Consider the following 25,044-nt stretch of genomic DNA (forward strand, 5'->3'; position numbering starts at 1 on the left):
TAAACCAAATGGACCCGTACGGCTCTCAAGAGTTAAATTAGGCCTACTTAATTTACAAGAAGTCTACACAATTAGAGTAAAATAATTGTTATTTTGATCAACGTTTGCCTGTTGTCTCTCCTAATGGCAGCAACATCAATACAGCATATGGAATTGTGGAGAAAATCTTATCCAACGACAACAAGATATACTTTAGTTTTGGGTCTGAGAGGCTAAATGTCATCAAATGGTGGCAGAATAAATAATGGACCTTGATGTGAAAAAGGTTGAAAACCACTGAAGAAGGGCGAAAAAGAAAAAAAAGAAGAGGTTTCTGCCCGACAGCAACAATATCTGATCATCGACAATCTATCACATGTTCACTTTTTGGTCTGATTCCCGTTTTGCAGATTAAAAAAAAAAAAAATCACACCCATGTGAAGTGAGCGGCGCTCTTATCATCATACATCACATTCCGTGGTCAGCCAATCAGCTGAGCTCATTCCGTGCTCATACAGACAGGCACACATATATACACACAAAGCTGTGCATAGCTAAAAAAAAAACAACATACATATAAAGAAAAGCTTTGGTCCGTATATTACATACAAAATAAAGAAAACTCTGGATGTATACATGTACAGGAAACTTTTGGAGCTTATACAGGTATACCGATTAAGACTCTTCAGTCACACGTCGTCGTACATAATACCGTTTCAGAGAGCACAGACTACTGTTTAACATTAATCGCGCGTGGAATTATACTGGCTTGCAAAATGGCTGCCAAGACATCAGAAAGAAAAAAATACGTAGAAATGCATAATATTTAATGAGATTTCACAGGAGCCAAACGAGACATCTTGTGAATAGTGGTTAATATGCAGATGTTCACATTATGTTATCGGCTTATTTGAATGTGTTAAAATGGTGTTAAAATGATGTGTTTTACAAATTCTTTCAACGCAACATGTCGCGTTGAAGTTCAGGAGAGTTTGAAAAGAGGCAATTCTCGTGCTGCTGGCATGGAGAAGGGGGCATTTGCATTATTTTGCTGCATTTGTGGTCTGGAGAGGGCAGTTTTTTTTTTCTTTTTTGTGCACGTGTCAGGCCGGTCCGGTGCATGGTGGTAGATGGTAAGACCTGTGAAGGAAGAAGAGGCCCAATTTCTTTCTTTCTTTCTGCTGTGCATAGAGCCCATTTCTCCCCCGGAAAGTAGGCTGCAGAAATCATACAGCTATTCCTTTATTTATAATAAATGAGGCCAGAAGTCATGACTATTGTCCTCAGGTTCGAAGTGCTTTTGACCTGGTTAAATACTGTTAACCCATTTTGACCTGAGATCAGATTCTAAAAATGTCAGTTTTCTGAAAAAGCTATGTTTCTATGTCAGTCGTTCTTCGATTTTTCAAAAATAGCAGACCTACAAGCTCGTAGCGTGCCACTCGGTGGCGCGCTATGAGCTTGTGGATCTGCTATTTTTCAATAGCTAAAGCATAACATAATGCTAACACCAAAAGGGGGTTCCCGCCCCAAAATGGGTTAATCTAGATAGAATAATTAGCATGTCGAAGAGTGTATTAGAAATGTGCAAAAATACAGAAAGATATCCCAGTACTCGGTGTACATCAACAACATTGTAGTGGCATTTGTATTTTGTTTGTTGTTGTTGCAAATATCGCTTGCAAGTCACCCAATGGTGCAGGCAGGCTATATAATGGAATATGTGACTCGTTTATCTGTTACTGTGCCACGAGATGTGATTTCAGCTGTGGTCAACAACCATAATTTTTCATGGAATTACATAAGCCTCCATATAATATCACACCAAATCTCTTCACCAGTAATAACAGATCTACAGGTAGTTAAGTCACAATAACGTCATATTGTATTGTAGTGCAAAACATATTATTAATATTTTATTAAGAGTTCTCACAAGACTCCTGAACAGTGGTCTGATACAGCCATGGGTAAACAGCAAACCTTCTATCCCCATGCCAAGCTAAAGGACCCTCAAACATACACAACCTCTGGCCGTGAACTGTGGCAAAACAAAAAAGAAATAAAAGGAAAAAAATAGATATACAAGCCCAGCACGTCACATCGCAATGCGTCGAGATCGTAGACCTGCCAACTATCCCCGTTTCGGAAAATCTTTGCTTGAAACATTTGGACGGTGGTGACGTTTTATGACTTTTTTTTTTCAGTTAGTGGGTGGACGTCGTTAGCACAGCACCTGGTGCAGTGGGCAGGCGTCTGGCAGGCAGCCTATAGGAAGACAGGCTCGTCTCATCGCTGGACAGCTTTGATGACCCACTCTGCCGCGGGGTTGACCTGCTGGAGGTCTTTCATGTAGGTCTCCTCGTCCAGACATCTCTCCTCTGAGGAGGGAGAGAGCAGAGGGAGAAAGAGAGAAAGGTTACGGAGCGTTTACAGAGCATACGAGCAGAGTACAGTGGGGGGAGTGGTATGTGGGGAGCGGGAGCCATTTTGAGTTTTGTTTGAAGTTGTAGCCCTTGGTAAACACACCGACTGCCATGAACGGAGATCTCCGTCTTTTCAAAATCCAACCGTTCACTGCCATGAAGTTGTGCAAGGAGCGGCATTTAACCCAGCAGCAGTCATGACATGTTCATGGGTTAAAGCAAAGTCAAATCACATGACATTGAACAAAAAAAAAAGTATGCCCAAGTCGCGATTTGTGAATGAAAGGAGGCCCCTACACTAGCGCCGTTTCCTACACAATTAACACAATATGTAAATGAATGGTGTTTTTCTTTTTTGTAATATTGTTTTCTGTTCTACATACTGCCAAAACCAAACGAAGGATTGAGGCTTTAACCATTGCTTTCATATGAATATGAATATGTAGGTTCTGAACCTAATGGTAGTTGGACCACTTGTGTGTCTGCAACGCATTGAGAGCTTGTAGATTGGACTATTTTGTGTGACAACAAACTGGAGGCTTAGGGATGGGATGACGTGAAGATGATGTCACGATTATTGTGGCCAAAATAATTGCGATTAATGTAATCAAAATGCTTAGTTAAAACTTTGAAAAAATGAGCCAAAGGCCCTGTCTATTTTGAAAATCATACAAAAGACTAGTTCAAATAGCAGATTATATGGGGTAATGTGATGTGTGCACGATATGGCCCCCCAAGACCTTACAGGTCCGTTTGACAAAGTATGAATATGCAGCTCTGATCCCTGTGTATGACGGAGGACAATCTCCACGATGAATTAAAATGTTTTTATTTTGTTTGTTTTTTATCACGATAAAATATTTGTCCCCTTCCTACTGGAGGCTATAAAGTAGAGCTCTTCACCAGATCCCCGACTCCGAAATTACCCGAATGGACCCGAGACCCGCTCGGGTCCGGAGTCGTGTTTGTGTCTGTCAATCATTATGTGTAATATCCGAGTGGATCCGAGAAGACCCGTAGGCTACTGTGTGTGTGAACTGTCTGCTTTTTTGTTGTTGTTGCAAATGTTAATAAAATATTCATTCTGTGTGTGATTGTGTGCCAGTCTGACTGAGGCTATATACTCTTTTTCTCTGTCCGCTGGTTTAATTATTTTAAAATATTTTCGGAACGGGTCGGAATCGGTAACATCATTAACATGTCACAGATTAATTTCGGATTTCGGAACCATTTTTTTGGACCCGTGAAGAGCTCTACCATAAAGATGTTTTGCCGTTTACTGGAGGAAAGAGACACTCACTGATGTTTCCACCGATCTCAAAGAGGCACAGCTCTTCTCTCCTCAGCAGCGCTGAACTGAAGGGCAGAGAGAAACGCACACGGACAGCTTTACAAAGACCGTACATTATACATGCTCAGCAAAACTAACTAACTAAACACAGTATGCATGTGATACACGCCATTCAGTTGGTAACAATGTGGGAACATTCCTGAATGAGATAGTATTCTGATGGTCATCATTGCTATACAGAGTTTGTTCAGTAACAAACTGTTTTAGTAAACAGAAAAAAATACATGTTCAGGTTGGGATTTTATCCAATCGGGAGAGAGAACCCCACAAAGAAAGATAGTATATATGAATTCTCTCTCCCCATTGGATAAAATTGGTACCCCAACCTGAAAAAAATATTTTCTGTTTACTAAGGCGAATGATAGTTAGGAACCAAACGGACCGTTGTAACTGACACGACAGTGTACAAAATGGAACCACATGGACCCTTGGTTCCATTTGTACACTGTCAGAGTTATGACGGCCTAATATATACCAAACTGGGGTCCTTGAAATGTAATAAAATGAGGGGCGCTCTTATTATCATCTCATTCTCAACCGACACCCACCCAATCACGTCGGCCAATCACAATTAGCCCTTCACTAAATCCCACCCCAAACAGAGATTGACCAATGCCAATCCCAATAGTTTAGCAACGGTTGCTATGCAGGTCAAGCTTTCTTCGCTGCCAACGTGCCTATTGGACGAGGATGGGTTGGGGAGGGACTTAGTGAAGGGCTAATTGGTGTCCTCACTTTTGTCTTCAAATCCTGTGTTTACACACAATAATAGAAACAGACCTAGCGCCCTAAAAAAGGTGCAGGGGCGCAGCGAGGGCAGTATTTATATCACCCAGATGACATCTTACGTTGTCATTTACTACCCTAGACAAACATTAAAGTCCATAGACTTGGCTGGTAAATAATGACATCGTGAGTAATCATAAACCTATGTTTCTATATCAGTGGTTCTCAAACTATTTAATGTCAAGGAGCCCCAGAATGATATACCGGTATTTGGCCGTTCCAGGGACTTCCCCAGAAGCAAAGACATGACTTAGAAACGTTCGCTGGGAATGAATAAATATTCAAAGAATTGCACACAAAGCGCTATAATGTCGCTAGGTGGCAGTAACGGGCTGCCAAATAGACCAGTCACCCACATACAAGACGAAGAACCAGCGGTAGCTCCCCCCTTCACGCAACCCTATCAGGGTTTTGAATGGCGCTTTCAGACCACGACGGGGTTGTGGCCGTCGCTCGCTGCCTGCGTTCTACTAACACATCGAGTGAAATCAGTCATTACGACGGCATCAAGGCCCGCCAAAATACATTTTAGTCGACTAAATCAACTGTAGATTTAGCGGACTAAAATCTTATGACATTTAGTCGAATAGAACCAGACTAACACGAAACCATTCCAGGTGACTAAAATGTGACCAAATTAAAACTATTCAAGAGACTATGACTAAAACTGAAATCAAAATGTGCTGCCAAAAACAACACTGCTTAGTCAAAGTCAAAGTCAAAGTCGTACGATTAGTCACAGACGTTACCGCAGTGAAATGTGTTCTCCGCATTTGACCCATCTCTTGGAACGGTGAGCCGCAGCGTGCGCCGCACTCGGGAATCATTAGTTGATTTGACCCCCAATCCAACCCATTGATGTTGAGTGCCAAGCAGGGATTGGGTCCCATTTTTACAGTCTTCCGTATGACCCGGCCGGGGATCAAACCCTGACCTCCCAGTTTCAGGGCGGACACTCTAACCACAAGGCCACTGTCCAGTCACTGCTTCTCACCTCATAGAGTGGTTTCTCCACCGGCTTGTCAGTGGTTATCTTCTTCAGTAGTTTAAACTAAACAGTGCTTCTCACCTCATAGAGTGGTTTCTCCACTGGCTTGTCAGTGGTTATCTTCTTCAGTAGTTTACTAAACTAAACACTGCTTCTCACCTCATAGAGTGGTTTCTCCACTGGCTTGTCAGTGGTTATCTTCACTAAACTAAACAGTGCTTCTCACCTCATAGAGTGGTTTCTCCACTGGCTTGTCAGTGGTTATCTTCTTCAGTAGTTAAACTAAACACTGCTTCTCACCTCATAGAGTGGTTTCTCCACTGGCTTGTCAGTGGTTATCTTCTTCAGTAGTTTAAACTAAACACTGCTTCTCACCTCATAGAGTGGTTTCTCCACTGGCTTGTCAGTGGTTATCTTCTTCAGTAGTTTAAACTAAACACTGCTTCTCACCTCATAGAGTGGTTTCTCCACTGGCTTGTCAGTGGTTATCTTCTTCAGTAGTTTAACTAAACACTGCTTCTCACCTCGTAGAGTGGTTTCTCCACTGGCTTGTCAGTGGTTATCTTCACTAAACTAAACACTGCTTCTCACCTCATAGAGTGGTTTCTCCACTGGCTTGTCAGTGGTTATCTTCACTAAACTAAACACTGCTTCTCACCTCATAGAGTGGTTTCTCCACTGGCTTGTCAGTGGTTATCTTCACTAAACTAAACACTGCTTCTCACCTCATAGAGTGGTTTCTCCACTGGCTTGTCAGTGGTTATCTTCACTAAACTAAACACTGCTTCTCACCTCATAGAGTGGTTTCTCCACTGGCTTGTCAGTGGTTATCTTCACTAAACTAAACACTGCTTCTCACCTCATAGAGTGGTTTCTCCACTGGCTTGTCAGTGGTTATCTTCTTCAGTAGTTTCCGTACGGCTCTTTCTCTGTGCTGCTTCTTCTGATGCTCCATGTTGTGTTGTCTGACCTGAGTCAGAATGAACTTGGGGATCTAGACGAGAGTGAGAGCGAGACATTTTACACATGCTGTACTTTAGGGGAAAATGTATCATTAGTAGTACTTAGTACAATTTACAATTTAGGCATTTAGCAGACGCTCTTAATCCAGAGCGACTTACATTAAGCAGTAACAAAACAAATAACAAAAGGAGAATGAGAACTGCTTGAACTCTCAAGAACTGCATGTGTGCTCAATTTGGTCATTCGACCACGACCACAAATGTACAGAATGTTATGTTGGACGACGAATACTCTGTTCATGTGACTATTTACCTTGTTGCTTGTTGAGTGGAGATCATGATTAACACATTTTGTGCCCAAGACGTCCACAGACGTCCTGGGAATTACCACTATGGGGTGCCCAAGACGTCTGTAGACGTCTTTGCAAAAAAGAAAAACAAAATTGATGTGATGTGATGTAAAAAAATGAATGTAAAACGTGGGCACCCTGTTTTTTTTTTAAAGTGTTGTGTGGGCACACAAAGCATTAAAGTGTGCTTATTCTGATCGCGCAATGATAAGTCGGTCTGGCACATAATAAAGTGCAATTTGTGACCGTGTACAAATGAGTGCTCACCGTTAGGCCTGTGATCATTATTACATAATCGTCTAATCGCAATTTATTGGAGATAATCGCGATTATTTTGTCATAATCGTTGCCATGTTGAAAAATGTTCATACATAAAATAAAAGATTTTTGCAAGTATAAAATAATGAATATGTCAGTAATTTATTTGTATATTTCAGGTAATTATCAACAGAAATTCATTCTTTATTCATAATGTCCAATGAAAAAAAAAAACAAAGAAAAAAAAAAACCCCCACACAATGAAATGTGTGCGACAATTATTCCTCAGCTTAATTAAATGTATAAATGGTGACAGACGGCGCTATGCGCATACCGTCCAGAGCAGGTCCTGGTATCGGATCAGCAGCCGGACGATGTTGGCCGTGCCGGTGGCCATGGAGAACTCCTGCTGCTCTGTGACCTTAGAGCGGAAGCCCTTGAACATGAAGATGTTGGGCGCCATCACCACGGCCACGTTGTTGAGCGTCATCTTGTTCTGGGCCTGGTGCGAGATCACCCGCTCCATGAACTCCATCAGCGCCTGCGTGCGTGCGCGGAACGAGAGCACGTAGTCAGTGGCGCTGCGCTTAACCCATTTTGGGCGGGAATCATGTTAGCATCATGTTATGCTTTAGCTATTGAAAAATAGCAGATCTACAAGCTCTTAGCGCGCCACCGAGTGGCGCGCTACGAGCTTGTAGGTCTGCTATTTTTGAAAAACCGAAGAACGACTGACATACAGGGCTGGACTGGGACAAAAATTCGGCCCGGGCATTTTCGCGTGAATTTGGCCCAGACCGGCCCACCACAACCAGCGCGCAGATAGGCAACATAATATTATGTGGCCCCCCCCTGCACTGCACCGCCGGGGGGGGGTCAGGGGGGGCGCTACCCCAGCATGGCAGCACGCCCGGACCTTTCCTGGTAGCCTGCCGCCTAAGTTTTTTTTTTTTTTTTAATCATGGCGGCCCCTTACGGTCGCGGCCCACCGGGAAAATGCCCGGTATGCCCGGTGGCCAGTCCAGCCCTGCTGACATATACAGCCCAGTGAGCAAATGCGAAAATTGCGGATTGATATTCCAAAAAAGGTTGAAGGGATACAGTAGAAGACTGCTACTGAATATGAGTCCGGCGACATCAAAATTGATTTTTCCACAAATTTCTCCTAATGACAAAACATATCTCTGCATGCACGGTCTGTTCATATTATACTCAAACTAAGTGCAAACTGAGAAAGGGAAAGAAAAGACGATATACAGCACTTGTTCGTTCAACATCAAGAGGATCTCCATCCAAATCAACGGCATCACCCGACCCCAAAAGAAAAACAACCCCCAGGAGAACATTTTCATCACCTTCTGTACCAAGGAGAACATTTTCATCACCTCCTGTAACATCACAAGGTTCACCCTCTTGTCCATCTACTGCATCACCCATCCCAAACACATCATCTCCTATGGAGGGAGAGGTTCCAGAAGACCTAAAAGGCCTACCATGGGTTCCCCTGGGAAATGGACCAAGAGCACAAGCGTTCAGCTATTTACGCAACTACAAATACCTTAAATTATTCAGGACACTTTTTAAGATAGAAGGAGCAAAAAAAGCCTTCATTACCTTTGTCTCACAGTTACTCAAACAAGAGGTAGGCCTAATCTATATTGTCCTACATTTCAATTGATTATATTATACTACATGTGTAAGGAATATTAGAACTGCCAGTTATATTGTCATTTACATATTATGATTTACATAATAACCATTAATTAGCCTACAGATTGATGCACATAGGCCTAATCAAGATTATATGGTTTGATTACTGATTTCTCTTAAACATTTCCTTTATCTTTTTTTAAAATATCTATTTGTTAATTATAGAGGTACATACTAGTGCAAGACAAAGAAGGGCCTTTCACGAAGAATGTTGATCCAGAAGGGATATCTCAATTCTCACGGAAAAAGTGCCTGGAGTGGGGGGAGGGGAAGGCCCCACTTACCTTAAACTGCCTCCTGTCAATGTTTCCCGAGGCAAGACAAGTCGCCCACCAACACCACAAGATTGAAGCTAAAAAGCGGAGGTATGATACTTTAAAGGAGCATTCAGTGATTTGGGGGATTTGGAAAACCACCCAGTCCGCCCCAGTAACAAAATGTGCACATGCACGCGCTACAGTGGGGGGAAGTGCAACAGGCCAACAGCATGTGCACCAAGGCCCGCCCCCACTCGATCATGATTGGAGGAAGGCCCCTCTCATCCTGATTGGATGAAGGCTTTGCCACCCGCCACCAAAACTAGGGTTTTTTGACCCCAGGGGCTCGCTGGGGACAGGGAGGAACTCCTTATATGGTCAGCACACTCTATAGTAGGGAGGATTATCCAGAAAAAAAGAAAAAATAAGTGATATTTGAATTAAGTCAAATCACTGAATATACCTTTAATAAATTAAAAATGTTTTGTATAAATCTAATTGACATTTAATATAAATTATTCATTTACATTTACTGTTTTTTTCCAGACCCTTTACACTGACAGAAGCCCAAGGACTTTTAGACAAGAGGGCAGGCATGGTGCTGTCAATCATCTTGTATACATCTAGCTTGCAAAAACAGACATTTGTGCAAAGTTGTCTAGGCGTCGAAAGTTGGAGGCAGGGCTGCTCTCAAAATTTTTTCCACACTTAACAGCCTGGGAGTCAGTCAGAGCATCGTTTCTGCTAGGGGCCATGTAGACAGTATGCGCCGTGGCCATGATCACCAGCTGAAGTTATGGAAGACATCAGTTGAGGTATGTAAACATTTTGAACTGTTGTAGCCTATTAAAAAGTAGAGTCATTGTGGCAAAATAAAGGAATATTACTCTCATTCAAGTATTCCAAAAAACACCTTCATAATTAAAATGCATCTAAAATACACCATATTAAAGAGAAGTTATGAAGTTATTATTTTAAAACCTTTAGGTAGTACCAATGAAGGCAAAAAGCAGCCCAGGGGCAACTCATATTCACTCACATGGGACAATGTGCAGGTAAGATAAACACTTTAATAACTGCTATAGAAAACACAGAACAAAGGCAGTATGCAAATAGTAATATAATAATAATAATAGTAATAGAAAGTAGTGATATTATTAATAGTATATAACAGTGTAAGAATGACCGTGTTAGTGGCTGGAGAAACAGTACAACAGGCATTGGTAAAGGTTAACCAATAGTATGTTTATTCACCAAAGAGCACTACCAACTGGCATGAATACAATAAGCTCTCTACTCCCAGCACAGACTTCAGTTCACTGGCAAAATGGCAGCCTTTTATACCCAGCTGGAGATAATGAGAATGGACTATCCCATTTACAGGGGTGTCTTCAAATGAGAACATACCATAAATACATACATAAGCATACAATAAATACATATAAATAACCTTAACCCATACAAATGTTACAAGTTACAAGTATGTGAACTACATGAACTATACAAGTTATATAATAAGTCCTTCACACTACAACATAAATAAGCAATCACAACAGCACATCTTAACCCCGCCTGCTATCCTGACATGGTCCAGCTCAATCCTTACTGAAACACATCACAGGCAATTGTTAGGCATTCAATCAAACCTCAACAATAGAACTCCATATTATTGCACTTCCCAAACATATTGCATCTATAACCCACATTGCACTTGCCCCTCATGTTTGTTAATCACCAAGCATTTCCCCAGGTGGAACTCGTTGTCTGAGTGGCCATCTCAGCTAAACAGGAAACAGTATTAAACAATAAAATCATGACTGCAAAATACAACTGTGCAAGTTAATAAAGTGCCAATATGCTGTGCAACATAAGTAACAGAGGACCACTCTGTTACAAACAGTAGTAACAGAACAATGTGTATGCTAAGGAAGGTGAATACAATTAAGTAAAAACAAAAAACAATCTAGTACACTTCTTTCAACAGTTGACAGCACACGCCAAGCATCAAAGCCAAGGACATGGCAACCAGATGCTTCTTTGGGCACTTGCATTTGCCCACAGAAATAAAGTCAACTTTGGCCATCTTGAAGGAGAGGGTCAAAGGGCAGTGGATGTCCCTCTGCACAAGGTCCTGCCATCACCAGAGGTATGTACAGTGTAGCACACACATAGCCACATCCTGTGTAATAACCAAAAATAAACCTTTATAACATATCATTAATAATTTAAATATAAACTTTGTTTCAAACAGGATTATTATTCTTTGCGTCTGCGTATGACTGTCTTAGTCAAGCGGGTCCTCGTTCACAATATAACAGCTCTTGAGAAGATCAAAGCTAAGGTGGTGAAACACATTACTCACACCTACACCGAACAAATGGAGCAAAAGAGCACAGTGGTATGTAGAAAATATCAAGATTTAATTCATATTTAAAAATATGACACATTTATTAATACTATGACGATGAATTGCAGTGCTGGTTTTGGGTCAACAAGTTTGATATACTGGTAGTGTAATATTCTGAATTATATACTTTGGTGCGGTCATATTTTATTGATTTGTTTATTTTACTATATATTAGGTCAGCGGTGATCCACTCAAACCCCAGCTCAACAGAGGGAGTCCTCGAAATAATGGATTCCCTTCATAAATCTGTTCCAACTGTTGGAGGAAAACCTTACCCGATCCTTTGTTGTGGAGATGGGCCGTGAAGCCAGGCTCAACGGAAGCACTCCTGCATTACGTTTTGAAGGACTCATTGAAGCTCCACAGGAGTTTCATAAAGACATGGTTGTCCTGCAGGTGAGATGGAAGAATAGTATCAGGCCTATATATATAGGCCTGATACTATTCTTGGGGATAGGGGATGGGGGTCTGCAGACCCCCATCCCCAGGATCAAGGCATAGAAGACCAACATTGCTACCAACCCAGCTATGTTTAGAGCCATCGTGAAACTGTAACACACAAATGCAAGCAGACAGCATGTGTTAACATATTGAAATGTCCTTGAGCAAGATATTGAATCCATAACGTGTAAGTCACTGAACAGCCCTGCGTTATTTGAAGAAGTATTCTAGTTTATTTACATTAATTAATGTGCACTACTGTCTGACAGACATTTAAAGGGGATGTCCTTGAGCAATATATTGAATCCATACTGCTCCCGTTACTGCCTGCCTGCTTGGCTGACGCTGCTAAAATTGATTATTTATCTCAGAAATATCATAATTAATGCTGATAAAAGCAGTAAATTCCATGTCTATTGACTCTTTCTTTTTCCCTGAGGGGCAAAAGGACCATATCTGGAGAATGCATGAGACTGTCGTTAAACTGCACTGATATCAAAAGTAAATAACTTATTTTTGAGGGGCGCTGACCCCTCCAACGTCTAGTTTTCAGACATGACTTCATGTGGCATGATTCTCTTACCAATAACCAACAAGCCCCCAAAAATAATGTGGCAGCCAGTTAAGTCTATGGACTGTTTGCTTACCCCACTGTGGCAGCCACACACTCAAGTGTGATTTTTTTGTATAAACTTCTATCAGTTACACACCCTTTTTTGGGGAGGTTTATTGATTGATTGATTAATTGATTGATTGATTGATTAATCCTTGCACAAGCAGAGCTTGCAAGTACTGCGATCGGCTGGGTATTTACTGTATGTATGTACAGTATGCACAGTATGCATGCATGCATGCATGCATGTCGGGGTGTATGTCGGTGTCCTCCAACAGCCAATAAGGGTCCACCATTCTTGGTGACGTAACTGAGGTTGGTATAAGGTCACTCTAAAGGATTTAGAATAGCAGAGAGCTCTATGCCGGTTAACGCCCCTTCTCCTGGCGGGGAAACTGGTGACACTCAACTGCCGCTCGCTTCTGCGGCAGTGCATTGGTGCGTTGCGTCGTGCTTGCGGTTAGGGTTAGGGTAAGGGTTTGGGGTAGAGTGTCGGACTGATGCCGCAGAGAAACACTACCTCCTGCCGTGGGTGTTCCGCGGCTAATGCCGCTGCCAGAAAATGCACTCGCTCTCTCCCCCCCTTGTAGCGCGTTTTTAGAATCGGCTTCAGTACTGTGGTGGCGAAAATGCATATCAACACTATGGTATTGATTAATTTAATGTAGCCGACTAGTAGATGATAGTTAACACTCTAATTACCACCTTTTGGTTCTTCACTGACCAACTCATTAGAGACTGCTGACTCATGTAAACCTATTTCAAACTGTGTGAGTTAACTATAGAATAGAGTCCATTTAAGGCATGACCATCTCTTGTTACTCCTGAAACTCTGTACACTGCTGAAAGTATAAAATATGTGTAGGACATGTGTGTGGGGAGTGCTGGGGGAAGCTCTGGAGGGAGACACTATAGTCTCTCTCCGGTGTGATGACATATACAATAAAAGAATGGAGTTCGAATCCTGGTGGTTGAGTCCTGCTTCTTCCTGATGTTGTTTACTTACTAATAGTAATATTGAAAGCTGCCATTACAGTACCTTATGTGTTTAATGTGGATAATGTGGATATTTTTTTGTCGCCGTTGTTTGTGTTAGCCTATCTTGTTATGGTTTACTTTGTCCTTGAAGCAGCTACAGTACAACTGGGTTTCTGCCCTGTGCTCTCTCCATGACAGGTCTTGGCGACACAAACAGGATTCCTAACCCACTGGCAGATCCTCCAATACAGAGGAGTACGCAGCTGCAAATTAAGGTAAGGCTTACCCTTCCCTCCTATTCTCTGTCTTGGTTGGAGTCTGTACACAGTACAGAAAATTATTTAAATTTGACTGTCATGAAGGGGAACTCTAAACTTTGCCAAATTTGTATTGATAGAGGAGTCCGACAGTATTCTAAGGAGTAGTTGTTAAACAATTGTTTTAAATGTATGTTGTTTTATAAATGTTTATTCTTTCATTAGTAAGAGTATTGTAGTACACATGTTTTGATATCAAATGGAGTGTGAAGCTAAGGCCAATAGAGTAAGAGGAGAAGACATCTATTATTCTAATCAGTTATTGTTCTGGTAATGATAAAGTGAGGACCAGGGATCCAGCATGAGTGTGCGTATAGCCGGTTCGCACAAAAAATAGTTCCATGTGATAGAGGGGTCAAAGTTGAACGAAAGTCGCGCTAATATTTTAGAAATAGGTCAACAATACAAATGACGTTAGTCTTGTGGATTCATTTACTTTTACTGCGTGGCCCCAGTGCCCCCCACAAAATGACCGGAACTACTTAATATTGACCAAAACCAGAGCAGAACTCCCACCACAGGACTCGGGCAATCAATGAATACAGTTGCAACCACTATATTAATGGCAAGTATTTCATACAACTTAAGTTCAAAAAATCTGAACTATCCCTTTAACTACAGGTAGCTCTCTCTGGGTTGCTGTGCGTTCATCAAAGCTATTCTGGAGAGCGGAATCCAACGTGGCAAAGCGAGCCTCTAGTTCAACCAGTTTGGCAGAATGTTAATACTTTGAAGAATTATAGTTAAGGTCCTTTTGGATAAATTTCACTCTCACAGTAATGGGGCATATGTGACTCTTTGTTATCGGAAACTCAAAACTCAAATCCAAATTAGTAAATTAGAATTCAAACTGTGTCTTCATGGTGTTCGTTTCTTTTGTTGTTTTGTTTTAGGAACGGCTGGTACTCCTGTGCCGTTTATGCAGACTCACAGATTTCAGCTAGAATCAACAACACAGACTTTATCTGAAATGGCAAATTGGTGCATATAGTTTGTCTAACCAGTGGTGGAAAGTAACAAAGTGCATTTACTTAAGTAGTGTACTTAAGTACAATTTTGAGGTATTTGTATATTACTTGAGTATTTCCAATTTCTTTCAATATCTTTACTTCTACTCCACTACATCTCCGAGTTAATGGTAGTTTTATTACACTATGTTTATTTGAAAACTTGAGTTATAGTTACTTTGATTATTATTTCAAAACATACAATAGCCACTTCAGCAGAATATACATTTTGGCCATTTGAAGCCGACATCCTGCACATTGCACAATGAGTACTTTTGGTGCTTTAAGTACATTCGATACCAATAAGTTTGTACTTTTACTCAGTAGATTTTGAATTCCGGACTTTACTTTTAACGGAGTTATACAATGCAGTAGGCTATTGATACTTTTATCCTATATTCAAAGAAAATAGTTACGTGATTGATCTATTACAAGTAGTCTCATCATCACAATTCTCTATTATTTGAGCATGGGCACAATTTATGAGCTTCCAACATGCAGAAAGCAATCTGTATCTGGTCCACCCTGACGTAACAATAAGCAAAACAACAATGAAAACAGCTGATCCACAAGGTCACAACAACAGATCATTGAGAACATAGGTCACTCCTTTCCTAGCACTCATCCTCTCTTCAGAAATGCTCCATCACGACTCACATGGACTCTGGCAGCGGTGGCCGAACGGATTGCGGAGCGGTCTTGATACCGGAAGGTCGCCAGTTTGAATCAGCGGTCCGACACGTTAAAATTACCACCGCTGAAGTGCCCTTGAACAAGGCATTGAACCACTACGATGAAATGTTCTATGAGCAGGGCCTGGCTGGAAACAAGTTCTTGAGCTTAGCCCAGATACCCTGGGTAAATATAGTAATCATTTCATTTCATTACATGCTCCCACATATAATATCAGCAAGATGCAATTTTAAAATGTCCACTGCTGCTACATATTCATTTAGCCACAACCACTGTATTTATACAGTGAATCCTTAACTTAAAGAAAAATGGCATGATTCTGAGGTCTCCACCAGGATTGATATTTGGATAAAATCTGAAGGACTAATATAAAAAAAGAGTGTTGCACTTAAATGGGCCTCCTGGTGGCACTCGGAAAATACAGGCCAGATGTTTTCCCTGGATGTAAAACCTTCCCTGGATGTTTTACCGACTCCAACCTAGCCCCATATGTGCCCTCTCCCTACGCTCATTCTGTAGCTCCGAGATGAGGTCACAGAAAGGGCCCCTCCCACCCCGTTCAGAAACGGCGCATGTTTCCACAATTCCCCATTTCTTACCCTTTTCTAAACAATGAACCAAAACCTTGAAGTGACGTTCAGGGTTTACACTAATTCACCGTCAACAACGGGAAAGAAAATCCAACTAGCGATTTGAACCGAGCCTTCACGAAGCGACTTTTGTCAGTCGCTTCTATGTTTTGCCCACTCTTATTCGTTGTGTTTATCGCTCCGAGTCCCTCGTCCCCATTTGGCCGCGGTGCTCCCCTACCGGTTCGGACGAATTATTACACCAGGTTTCCAGGCGTCTCGGGGCTTTCTGTAACATGATCTATGACTTAGTCTGCGCACGTTCACACAGCCAGTTTATTACCCTGTTGTTGACCTCATCATCTCCGATGTTTCTCAGCTCATTAGAAGAAAAACGAGAAGGACAACAGATGTAAGCATGGAGTCTATAGAAACATAGCTTTTTCAGAAAACTGTCAGGATATAGAAGACATTTTTAGAATCTGGTCTCAGGTCAAAATGGGTTAAAGACATTTAGAGCAGTGGTTTCATGTCAAGGGACCCCCCAAAATGATACTCATTAGCCTGCAGACCCCCCCCCCCCCCCCCCCCCCCGTTTGAAAATATATGCCCCCATAAGATTGTTGCGGCTCTAGCAGTGATTCTCAACCATTTACATTTCATTTCAAGGGCCCCCGGTTTGACCTGAATTAGGCTATGGTCCTCCTATTTCAGGGGTTCTCAACGTTTTTGGCCCCCGTTGGGACCCCCGGAAATGCTTTGGCAATGTCTCGGGACCCCCGTCCCGCCCCCTCCCGACCCCCAATATAAATTTACTGCTACAATAACCTTAATAATAGGGTGAATAAATACTGAAACCAGATATAATCATTAGGGAAGGTGTATGCATGTACTATGTGTACTATATGTAAACTCTTCATTTCCATTTTCCAGCCATTCAGTTGCAAAAAACTTTTTTTTTTGTTTTGTTTTTTATAATTTGGGGACCCCCCAAAATAATTTGGCGACCCCCCCCAAGGGGTCGCGACCCATGGGTTGAGAACCCCTGCACTCTTTAATGGGACTTATATCTCTGTGACCCCAATGTATATTGTAAAATCTAAGTAAATTTAACTCTGAGAGTGTACAAATGGAAACAAATGGACCCGTAGTTAGGGTCCATTTGTTTCCATTTGTACACTCTCAGGAGATAGTTAGGTCCATTTGGTTCCTAACTATCATTTAGCTGGGGACCGCCTGGAACTCCCTCAAGGACCCCTATTGGTCCTCGGACCCCACTTTGGGAGCCACTGATTTAGAGGGGCAGGTGCTCAAGTGAAGAATAGGGCACCTTGTGTGGCGTGTGGAACCGCCGGTTGCCTCAATAGTGTGTGAGATTTAATAGATGTTGGGGCATAAATAATTATATTAGAAGCTTTCAATCCAGAATTGGTCGATGTGACCATTTGCCACATACTGTACACTGTATAAAACAAAAATACAATGTAATGTACAAACTGTACCAAAAAACTTTCAAAAAGGACACATTATGGTCCAGAGGGCAAAAAGGCAGGTGCTCTAGCACCACCCAGTGGCCGTAATGCTCATGTGTAGATCAGTGGTTAACCAGTGGTCCTTGAGGGGGGTTTCCAGGTGGTCCCCATACAGCTAAATGATGGAGAGTTAAAGATTGTGCTTATAATTAAAGGGACATTATCGTGATGTGCAAACAAAAAAAAAGGAGAAAGATATGCACATCCCCTACAGTTTATGGTGCTGGACCCCAAACATGAACAAATGGAGAAAAAAGGCAACATCCCTTGCTACTGTGCACACGCGTGCGTATACAGTACCTTCAGAGTATTCCGATTGGCCTCTGGTAAAAGCAGGACAAGAAGATTCAAGGCCTGGAGCTGCTGTTTCTTAGTGGGGAATTCTGGGACCACGCACGCACACATACACGCACGCACGCGCGCACATACGCAAACACACGCAACAAGACAAAGGCTTGTTAGAGTTTTAGTTATTGGAAATAAATCACTTTGAATGCCATCCCCAGCCTCGCCTACAACCACTCCAAAACCATGCCTAAACTATACCATACATACACCAAATATGAATTTGAAAAAAACAAAACAAATGGTGTAATATGAATACACCAAAATGTATTAATTATCTAAACATAGTAATGTTCGCCAAATAAACCATCAGACCGAGAACACTCTACCACTTACGAGAACGCTCTGTTAACAAACGGCAGTGGCTCAGGGGTAGAGTGGCCGGTAGAAGGGCCAGATTGGAAAACCGTGAGGTTCCCAGTTCGAACCCTGTGGGCTCCCCCCGAGTTAGTGTCAAAGTGTCCTTGAGCAAGACTCTGAACCTCCGTAATTGCTCCTGATGTGCAGGTTGGTGCCTTGCATGGTTTCCTCCGTCATCGGCGTATGAATGTGTGTGTGTGAATGGGTGAATGTACAGTTGGAGGCCATCGATATTGTCCTTTACTTTTTGCTGAGGTTTGCGTGATCTGCGCAAAAGGACAGTTAACCCATTTTGGACGGGAACCCCTTTTGGTGTTTTAAACATTATGTTATAATTTAGCTAAAAAAAAATAGCAGATCTACAAGCTCATAGCGCGCCACCGAGTGGCGCGCTACGAGCTTGTAGGTCTGCTATTTTTGAAAAATCTTGAAAATATTTATTTCAGAAAACTGGAGGATTTAGAAGGATTTTTTTTAAATGTTGAGGTCAGGCCTAAATGGGTCAAATGATAAGGGACAATATCGGTGGCACCCAAATGTAGCACAATCCATGTGAAGCACTTTGGATAAAAACCATTCATACACCGATAGCGGAGGAAAGCGTGCACGGCTCATTGGGAGCAGGTTCAGAGTCTTGCTCAACGACACTAACTCCGGGATGGAACTGGTACCCTTCTGCTTCCCAAGCGGCAGTGGTGGGAAAAGTACTCAATTGTTTTACTTAAGTAAAAGTACCTGCAATTTAGTACTACTAATACTGCAATTTAGAACGGAGAGCCTGGTCGGTTGGTGGGGTAGGACGGTTTCACGTCAGCCTGGATACCATGCAACACTTTTTCGACACGTATTTTCGGTGATGTCATTCGATTCCACATCGCGCGCAAGCCCTGCAGACAATGTTTTTTCCATTTCTGCCCAAGATTGACCGAGATACAGACTCTTTTGTGTTTTTGCACGCTGTAACTACAAAATCGCCTATTTGAGTGTTTTCTGTTTGTACGGATGTATTTATTTGCTGACGATTGTTAATGGATTTCATCTGTTGATCTGTATGCTAACCCCAGGCGAAGATTCCATTGAAAAATATGCATTAGCCTTTGAGCTAGCTAGCAAAACATAACAAACAGACGAGGGCAGGACGAATGCTGCATCCTTGCGCCTTTATGCATTGTTTATGTTTTTTTTGGGGTTTTTTTCATATGCCAGAGAAGATTTATTTTTACAGCTCTATAGCAGTGATTTCATTTCAAGGACCCCCAGTTTGACATGCATTAGTCTACGGACCCCCATTTAGTCTACGGACCCCCATCACTGGCATATGTAGGCTATAGGCACTTTTCATTTTGTTGTAGGCTGTATTGAAGCATAAATGAGCGTTAGATGCCAGAAACATGACTTAATAGCTTTATTTAGGACGATTTATGGGGTGCCTTTCGCCCTGTCCCTATGCAGCTTTCTTCCTGCCAAAAGCGCTGTGCGGAAGTGAGCGCGAGATCACTTTACTTGCCGATTGCGTCCGACTCGTTTCACCCAAATTAAAAAACACTGTGGGTAATGGGAGAGGACAAGTGTATCTTGTTCACAAAAAAGTTTGGTTACTTGAAATTAATTAATCTCTGTGCAGGGAGGGAATTAGTAAAATGGGCGTCAACCGTCCAGGCTCTCCCCTACTTCGTTACAAGTAAAAGTACGGCATTGAGGTACTCCACAGTCAGGTAGTTATAACTCTACTCACTGTTGACAGCGATGAAGGCATTGAGGTACTCCACAGTCAGGTAGTTATTATAACTCTACTCACTGTTGACAGAGATGAAGGCATTGAGGTACTCCACAGTCAGGTAGTTATAACTCTACTCACTGTTGACAGCGATGAAGGCATTGAGGTACTCCACAGTCAGGTGGTTATAACTCTACTCACTGTTGACAGCGATGAAGGCATTGAGGTACTCCACAGTCAGGTAGTTATAACTCTATACTCACTGTTGACAGCGACGAAGGCATTGAGGTACTCCACAGTCAGGTAGTTATAACTCTACTCACTGTTGACAGCGATGAAGGCATTGAGGTACTCCACAGTCAGGTAGTTATTATAACTCTTCTCACTGTTGACAGCGATGAAGGCATTGAGGTACTCCACAGTCAGGTAGTTATAACTCTACTCACTGTTGACAGCGATGAAGGCATTGAGGTACTCCACAGTCAGGTAGTTATTATAACTCTTCTCACTGTTGACAGCGATGAAGGCATTGAGGTACTCCACAGTCAGCAGCGAGTGTGGCAGCTCTCGGACGAACAGCTTCAGGAGGCTGGCGGAGTCGTGCTGCTTGAGCTGCTGCCACGCAAACAGGCCGTCGTAGAACGACGACTCCAGCTCCTGACACACCGACTGGAGACGGGACGGGGGGAGGAACGACAGACACACGCAGGCCTGCACGTGAAAAACACATCCGTGTGTCTGTGTGTGTGTCTGTGTGTGTGTGTCTTTCTTTCTTTCTTTCTTTCTTTCTATATAAGGCACATTCTTACTTTTGTTGTGGCAGATTTTATTTGTCAAGCTTGGGAAAGAATACAGAGTACTCTGTATAAACAAAAACAATAAAGTTGTAATGTAATGAATCATGTAATGTAAACATGCTGTAAATGCAATTGTGAAATGGTGTCTTATGAACCCATGAGGGTTGGTTGGGCACATTGTGTGAAATGGTGTCTTATGAACCCATGAGGGTTGGTTGGGCACATTGTGTGTCTTATGAACCCATGAGGGTTGGTTGGGCACATTGTGTGTCTTATGAACCCATGAGGGTTGGTTGGGCACATTGTGTGTCTTATGAACCCATGAGGGTTGGTTGGGCACATTGTGTGTCTTATGAACCCATGAGGGTTGGTTGGGCACATTGTGAGCAGGACACGGAAATAAATAAAAACACTCAATCAAATCAATCTTAGTCCTTTTAGAGGTAAGGGGGGATGGGAGGAGAGATGAGGTTGTGTTACCAAACCTCTCCCCCACCGACCATGTGCATACCAGGACACAAACACGCACGCACGCACGCAAAGCACTACTGCCTCAAAGTTGGAGTTGTGACTTTATTTATTGTCAATTGTTTCCATGAGAAGGAGATCGAGAGGTGGTGGAGTAAAGGGTGTGCGTGCGAGAGAGAGAGAGAGAGAGAGAGAGAGAGAGAGAGAGAGAGAGAGAGAGAGAGAGAGAGAGACTCAAGGTTGGACCCTTGGGCATGTGTGTATTATTATACACACATGCAGAACTGAACTAGGACTTTTCAATTCAACAACTTAAAGTGGGCCCCATTTGTTTGTTTTTCATGAATGTTCAAAGCTGTTTATTTTCTGTGAAGTTTAATAATAATTTTTCAGTGAACCTTTAATCCCTGTTTCCGACTCATTTCATTGGTTTTCACTCACTCATTGAGCTCCTCGTCTGAATCTGGTAAATTTTCTGGTTTATATGCAGTCAATTAATGTATCTTTACCCACCATTATCATTAGTTATCCTTGTGCAACTTGCTACAAAAACCCTGAATGATTTTGCTTGTTAGCTCAGTAGGTAGAGCTCTTGCCTTTGCAACACAAGGTCATGGGTTCAAATCTGGGCACCGAAAACTCTGTGTATGAGTCTTCAAGAACCCTTACCTGCCTCCCACTATAAAAAACCGACCCTGTCACAATTCCATGGTCTTTTTATCAAGTTTAGTCTTCCATGTTTCTTGTGCATATTATTCTTATTGCCTTCCTGCTTGGTCCGGCCTTATCGCTGCTTGCAGCGATCCTTTTCTAGTTATTATTATTAAATGATGACACGTGAACACACATTTTATAAAGAAACAATAAATTATGACATAGTCATATTTGGCAGGTGAAAGAAGCGCTGTCTCCATTGTGTTGTCTAAGTTGTGCTATGGCTAAAAATGGCCATAGCCGTCATCACAAATGTGATGAAGTCAGCACATTTGGGCATATTTGGGCAAGTGGCTATGTCCAAACTAGGGGGTCTATGGCCAAACTAGGGGGTCTATGGCCAAACTAGGGGTCAAACTAGGGGGTTTTCATGATTCTGAAATCTGAATCCATTCCAAGCATTAGTTTTGTACGAAAAACACTCCTTGGGCTTAAAAAGGCCATAGATGTCATCACAAATGTGATGAGGTCAGCACATTTGGGTACATTTGGGTAAGCGTTTTTAGCCCAAGGAGTGTTTTTCGTGCAAAACAAATGCTTGGAATGGATTCAGAATGATGAAAACCCCCTAGTTTGACACGTCACATGCTATTTAAAGCATAATGAAATTTAGAACATTTTGCTGTATATTGACTGTTGATGGTACCCCAACTTTCAGCAGCTGTCAAAAATTCCCCTAGGGTGGTTGAATATAAACCAATGTGGGATATGTTAGTAGACACCTTTACAAACACATTGGTGAAGAAAATTCTTGGTAAGAAATGTATTCCCAGATTTGACTGGTAATACTGATAATATTCCCTGACTATCATATATCTGATTAAATCAATCTAGAGCACTCGGATTTGCTCATAAAAAAATACTGTATGGCCAATATAAAAAAAATATGTAACATGAAGAAAATGATGTTTCATCCAGATTTGTGTGTAGAGTTGTTGGAATAATTAGGGATGTCAACCCCTAACCCCTAATTACGTCAACCCCTTGATGCACAGCCTGGGGGTCTACAATCTCCACTTAGATGTTTGTTCACCTCTGATCAAAGTTAGGAGTCCGTTCATGCCCTTTAACCTCTTAAACCCCAGGGGGGGTCCAGGAGGGAAAATAAAAAATATCGGAGTTGGAACCTAAGACCTTGACCAGCCCCATTTACCCGCTGAGAGCTGTTCATGAGGTGGAAAGCCTCTGCCCCCGCCGACGGGGGATTGGGGCTAAAAATGATCTAATCACTCATCATATAGGTACATTATGTTTTTGACTCTTATCTTTCTTTTGTTCCATTGTCATGCCTGACATAACAGTGATGGAAGATTTCTCATCAAGTCAAACTATAGAGGCTACCTTACAAAATAGTTTCGGTTTGATAACGTATAGAACTGGTGGAACTTGATCTCGTCCTGACGTCAAGAAATCTCTCAATAATAACAACCATATGACACGCACCTCAACTCACCTCTGCACCTAAATGGCCCTTTGCTCATAGTTATTGACGCAATAGTGTTATTTCTTCATTCAGAGCATGCCAACACATTACACAGCATAAGAGAGGTGATGGAGCAATCGGTGTAAATGTATGACAGCTGTAATTTCAATTAACGGTTAATGGTTATGACATGGCGTTGTTTAGTGTGGTTCTGCCGTAGTAGAAAGGGCTGCGACGGCAAGCATGCAGGTTTATGTATCGAGCACTGATCCATTTCTGGTTGCCGGAGCGGACTGCCGTAGCCGTCGTTGCTTAAAGTCCCTAATGAGAAGTATAGGCTACTGTGGACACCAAGGTTATTATAGTTTTGAATGTTTCATTAGTTGTCATTTCTATTTAGGTTTTGATGTCCTCATTCATTTTAATTCGTTTTTAAAGCTAGTTTATTGTGTGTGTGTGTGTGTGTGTGTGTGTGTGTGTGTGTGTGTGTGTGTGTGTGTGTGTGTGTGCGTGTGCGTGTGCGTGTGTGTGTGTGTGTGTGTGTGTGTGTGTGCGTGCGTGTGCGTGCGTGTGTGCGTGTGTATATCAGCACATGAGCACACTGACCGGGTTATGGTGACAGAAAAAAATGTAACACTCAGGAATAAAGTCAAACATCGCTGAACATGCAACACGTAACTCACCGCTCACTGTTCAAAGACACACACGGGGAAAGGAAAGAAAACGGGGTTTGAACAGGTGAACATGAGCAAAAAGTGACATGCCACTGTGAAAAGTGGCATGCCACTTTGAAAAGTGACAAGATAAAGAACTCGTAGGGAGCAAACACGGTCTCTCGCTCTCTCAGTCTCTATACTTGCCTGCCGGGTGCGCTCATGCACGCACTGTGGGAGCGTGCCTATCATGTCTCTTGGACTTTAACATAAAAGAAGTGGACACCAGAGCCGTGTCAGTCGGTCTTATATTCATTCATATTCATCATCAGACTCAGGACCGAATCTACAGGATTTATACAATACTCTGTCTCTCCAGACCTGTATTAGGATTTCTACATTGAAGCAGGTAAGACACTCAGACCTCTTGGGCTATATATCTTGTGCCACCCCTTACCCTATATTATTTACCTTTTTTTTTTTAAACTATTTTTTAAAAACCTTTTAAAATAGTTAAAATTGCAGATCTGCAAGCCCACACAACGTGTCAATGTAGATCGGCTAGTTGAAATGTTTTAAAAAAAAATTTTTTCAAAATAGTAAAAAAAGAAAGAAAAAAAGAGGCAAATAAGTTTAGGGATGGCGCAGCATAGGGCCCCTTGTCTTTTAGCCACATTTTGAAGTTAAAGTGTGAATTAAGCTCTTCATTTTGATAAGCTCTTTATTTGCCTATACAATTCGAGTCGACCAATTAATAGTTGCTGATGAAGTTACTGTACAAACAAAGAGGAGCACACACTAAAGGAGCAACTTGGACACTCATGCATGAAGGAAGTCCGTTGCTCTCCCCAGGTTGGCGGAGGGTGTGTAGAGCCCAGGATCACATTAGATAATTGACACAGGGGTGAAAAATGGGTTACAAAATCGTGGGATAAAAATTATAAAA

The 25,044-nt window shown here is 42.1% G+C and overlaps 1 protein-coding gene across 1 annotated transcript; it reads right to left on the reverse strand.

Moving 5' to 3' along the window:
* Positions 1 to 2,185: 2,185 nt before the first annotated feature.
* Positions 2,186 to 24,350, reverse strand: LOC306941125 (rho GTPase-activating protein 18-like; the record flags this gene model as incomplete). Its single annotated transcript, XM_079526439.1, has 7 exons — positions 2,186 to 2,357; positions 3,703 to 3,789; positions 6,377 to 6,521; positions 7,432 to 7,638; positions 17,922 to 18,004; positions 20,553 to 20,712; positions 24,306 to 24,350. The coding sequence occupies 7 exons, from the start codon at positions 24,348 to 24,350 to the stop codon at positions 2,266 to 2,268; spliced, it is 819 nt and encodes a 272-aa protein (XP_079382565.1). The 3' UTR covers positions 2,186 to 2,265.
* Between the last annotated feature and the right edge of the window lie 694 nt (positions 24,351 to 25,044).

The sequence above is a fragment of the Electrona antarctica genome, assembly GCF_951216825.1.
Source record: "Electrona antarctica genome assembly, chromosome: 17".
Taxonomy (NCBI): domain Eukaryota; kingdom Metazoa; phylum Chordata; class Actinopteri; order Myctophiformes; family Myctophidae; genus Electrona; species Electrona antarctica.